The 4,435-nt window shown below is 54.4% G+C and overlaps 1 protein-coding gene across 1 annotated transcript in view; it reads right to left on the reverse strand.

The window, feature by feature from the left end:
- Window positions 1-4,435, reverse strand: part of WARS1 (tryptophanyl-tRNA synthetase 1) — a 13,471-nt gene that overhangs the window by 7,434 nt on the left and 1,602 nt on the right. The window contains exons 3-5 of the mRNA XM_045288078.1: window positions 4,353-4,435; window positions 3,046-3,154; window positions 3-93 (exon numbers count right to left, since the gene is read on the reverse strand). The exon at window positions 4,353-4,435 is cut by the window's right edge and continues 2 nt beyond it. Coding sequence (XP_045144013.1) covers window positions 3-93; window positions 3,046-3,154; window positions 4,353-4,435 — 283 coding nt within the window. The remainder of the gene's footprint in view (window positions 1-2; window positions 94-3,045; window positions 3,155-4,352) is intronic.

The following is a 4,435-nucleotide window of genomic DNA, read 5'->3' on the forward strand; positions in this document are numbered from 1 at the left end:
CCCAGGTGCATGGCTTCGGAGGAGGGGCCCCGGCCCGTGTACAGGTAGAAGGGCTTCTTGTTCTCGTAGGCATCCAAGACTTGATTCATATCTCTAGAAGGCAACGGAGCAGCGTTCGCAGTGTGATTTCCACCCCAAACCACCGAGGCATTAGTGCTTCATCTGCCCCTGGTCTGCTTGTCAGGTGCCGTGGGGTCGGCTCCGACAGAACCCGGGCCTGTGCCCTCTGGGGGGCCGGCCACATGGGTCACGTGCCAGGCTGCTCCATCCACTCTGACACACCCAGGGCAGCCAGTTACCGCTGGGTCGGAAATGAGGAACACACACCAAGACCCCGCAAGGACAGCAGCCTGTCGCCTTGGGCCTTTCCGATGCCAGAGAGGCAGAACCCTCGGACTGAAATGCTTCTCCAGGGGCTGCTTGCAAAGAGCTCGGTGGCATAGTGATGAGGTGACTGGCTGCCAACTGAAAGGTCAGCAGTTCGAACCCCCCAGCTGCTCCTTGGGAGAACGATGGGGCAGTCGTGGAAACCATGTGGCTGTTCTACCCTGTCCTCTATGGTCACCTAGGCTTGGACCGTCCGTCCAGATGGCAATGAGGTTCGTGGGACATGGCTTTTTAAACAGATATGACACGTGTGCTTGAAGTGCGATGTTCAAAAGATGGGCTCGAACTCTTTCCAGATCTTCTTAAACTCAAAGCGCCTCCTGCTTTTCCTCTTTCGGGGGCAAGACCAGCCAGCCGGCTCTGTCCCGTGGCTCAGGACATGGCCTGGATCAAGGGAGGGAGGGCGTCTCCCCACCCCACCACTCTACGCTGCTGCCGAGTCTCTGGGCAAAGCAGGAGGTCTGGGTAAGAGGATCCCAAGGGCAGTGTCCTGAACGTGACTTCTCATTCTGCACGCAGGGCATGCTGCCGCCGCCGCTGCTCAGTATTATTTCTGGTGGTGCCTGTAGTGCTCAGCTGCGAACCCGAGAGGTTGGTGGTTTGAGCCCACCAGCTGTTTTGAGGGAGCAAGATGAGGCCACCTGCTACCATGCAGATTTCAGTCTTTGGGGGCAGTTCTACTCTGCCCTAGAGGCTTGCTAGGAATCGGAACCAACCCTAAGGCAATGGCGTTGGCCTTTAATAGACACCATGTTTTCTTTGTGTGGTTTGTGCGTGTTTACTTTGGACATTTCCCCCGTGACATGATTACATTCTACTTTTGGGATTTCGAAAGAGTAACACAGCTCAATTTTGGAAGCAGACGCCTTCCTTGTTGCTCCCGTCCAATCACAAGTCAGACTCTGGGACAGAGGCAGCAGCTGCCACAGGAGGACATGCCGTCACATGCAGGGACGCTGGGGCCCGGGTCCTGAGGCGCCAACGGTTTCTAGTGGGAACTCACGGCTGTGAGGAAGCCCCGCACTTCCTGCTCCACAGTCCCTGCTGTCCAGCCCATTCGACCGCGCAGTCCCCCTGCCTGGCTGAGGATCCTCCTCGGGCTGCTAACTCACTGCTGTCATCGAGTCCTAACTCCTGGTGACCCTGAAGGATAGGGTACAGCGGCCCTGTGGACCCCGAGACTAATCCTTTATGGGAGATCGCCTTGTCCACAGGAGCACGCTGTCACATCTTTCTCCTGAGAAGCAGCTGGTGGGTTTGAACCACAGACCTTCTGGTTACCAGCTGAGCACTTCGCCGCTGTGCCACCGCGGCTGCTTCGACAAGTTAATTCCTCAGTGATGACTGCGGAGCTAAGGGGGCTGTTGCAGCTGCTAAGGAAAACAGTTTGGCAGTTCCTCAAAAAACTAAGCACAGAACTGCCACCTGAGCCATCACTTCCACTCCTAGTGGGACACTGGCGAGGATGGACATGTCTGCCTTTGTACTCAGATGCTCCTCGTGGTGCGACTCGCCGGGATACCCCTGGCCATCACGTGACACACGAATAAACAAAATGTACTCTGCCCACCATAAACAGGCATGAAGCTCCGACACAGGCTACCACATGGAGGATCCTGGAGAACGTGCCGGGGAAGAAGCTGGACATGGAAGACCACGTCGGGTGTGATCCCAGGAACATGAAGTGCTCAGAGCCGGGAATGCCCGCAGACAGAAAGGCCCTGGGTGGCTGCCAGGGTGCAGCAGGGGAGGAGGAAGCAGCGGGGCTTCTTTGTGGGGTGATGAAGGTCAGACAACGGTGGTGGGTGGACACGGCCTTGTGAATACTGGCCAAGTGTATTCCATCTCGAGTGAGAAGTCACTGGGTGGGGCACGGAGGGGCCCTCATGCAGACTGGGAAGGGCTCCTTCCCTGCTGCTCTCCTGCTCGTGGAGTGAGACAGGCACAGACTGAGCGACCGCGGACCATAAATTCAGTGAGCCTGGCCCTGGGCTGTTCACCTGTGAGGTGGGAACAGGCAGCAGGGACTTTCAGGAGCTCTGCTTATTTTCTGATGCGGTGACATGGACTTATGGCCAAAGGCAGGAACATTCTGCTATGTGCACGCCTTTAGTTTCTCTTTTGAGGTGACTCATGTCGCTCAGCACAATAGGAGGAAGGTGGCATACGATTTCAGGAAGCCAACTGTTTACTCTGCGGGAAAGGCTGAACTTGCCCTGCAATCACTGTGCTCCCTTTCAGTTGATGACATTCTACAATTTACAGCATGCAGTTCTATAGCTTCACCTTTATCAGTTCTATATCATCTGCCATGAACTTGACCCTCGCCGTGAGATGGGAAGTTTACAAATGAATAAATAAGGCCAGAGGGTGAGGAGACAGGCATGGTTCCACGTTGTGTCGTTGACAACACAGGAGATGGAGCCTGGTTTCCGACAACTGCCACCAAATTTCTCACAGGATTAGGGGGCCGCAGAGAAGGGCCTCCAGGAATGTTTGCACTAACGGGTCAGGGTGCTGAGGAAGGAGGACGGGTTGCAGGGAGAGTTGCGCGGGGTGCAGGAGGAGGTGAGAAGGATGGGGAAGCTGGTGAGGAGAGGCCTGGGAGGAGCTGAGCGAGGTGTGCGCATTAAGGGGACGTGTGGGCCGAGGGCTGACCTGTGTGAGAAGAAGATGCCTCTGCGCAGGAAGCGGTGGGCCTTCTGGCCGATGGCTCGCTCGATGCGGTTTATCAGCTCAGTGTCAATTTTGCTGCTTCCGAATCGGACTGGGGGGAAAAAAAGAAAGGAAAATAGAAGAGATGATTTTTGTAGGACTTGACATGTGGTGACCAAATCCTACTGAAACAGGAGAGAAACACTAGTGCCCCAGACACAATGTGCACCAACCTGACTCATATTACGGGACCCTCCCCGACACAAACAAAACGCAGCTTCCACGGGGGCAGTGCTGACAGCACCGCCAGCTAGCCAGAAAAAATGGGGGGCACCTGGGTTGATTCTGGTAGAGAAAGTGCCCAGAAAGTTGTCTATATACAGTCTAGGCTAGATGTTGGAGAAAACACACATACACACACGTTTATAAGCTATAATTTATCCACACTGACATCCATAATTTTTAATGCTTCCATTGCTGAATTGAACTTATCTCTGTATCGAAATGAATTTTCTCTCATGGAAGCGCAAACTTCAATCGTGGGAAATGGCTATGACGAAGGTAGTAATATTTGAGTTTTGCTTCTTCCTCAACGGCACTGACTGTTTCAGGCAATGGGCTTTTCAGTAGCTTGGAGGACAAAGGCGTGCCCTCCTCGCTCTTTTGAAGCTGATGTCAGCCTTTCGTTCTAGAATCAGCACTGGTGGAAACGCGCTAAGCGATCTCTGACGACTCGTAATGGATAAATCAGAGACAATTTTAAGTTCCTGGAAGGACAACTAGGTTCAGAAACCTTTCACAAGTTCAGGATGACTCACGGGATGCCAGCAGTCCACTAAAACCAAAGCAGACCAAAGCCACTGCTTTCTGGCTCACAGCACCCATGTTCCAGGGTGGTGCATGCCTCTCTGGTCTCAAGGTCAGCAGGTCTAACCCACCAGTTCCATGGGAGAAAGATGAGACTCAAGAGTCCCGGCCTTGGAAACTCGTAAGGGCAGTGGAGTCGCTATGGGCTGGACTTGACTCAGTGGCAGGGAGTCTGTGCTCTCAGAGCTTCTGAGAGCAGCCAGCCTCGTCTTTCTCCAGCGGAGCAGCTGGCAAGTGGGAACTACCAACCTCGGGGTTCGCACCCCGCTAGACCCGCATGGAGAACTAAGTTTTGATTGTGACTTTATTTTTTGAAACAGTCATCGGGGCATCTCTGGATCTCCTTTTCCCTCTAGGCATTGCAGCTGAAGCAGAACTAGTCCAAGCACTGACTGAGCCAACGCGAGGGACTCGTGTCTCCAGGGGAGGAAGGGGTGACGCACCGATGAGCTTGTCGTAGTCAATGCCCTTCGCGCTGCTGGTCTGCACCATCCACGGGTCCACAAAGTCCTCCTCGGGCCCCGCG

The sequence above is a fragment of the Echinops telfairi genome, unplaced genomic scaffold (assembly GCF_000313985.2).
Source record: "Echinops telfairi isolate 266 unplaced genomic scaffold, ASM31398v2 ScPeMD7_18;HRSCAF=68, whole genome shotgun sequence".
Classification (NCBI taxonomy): domain Eukaryota; kingdom Metazoa; phylum Chordata; class Mammalia; order Afrosoricida; family Tenrecidae; genus Echinops; species Echinops telfairi.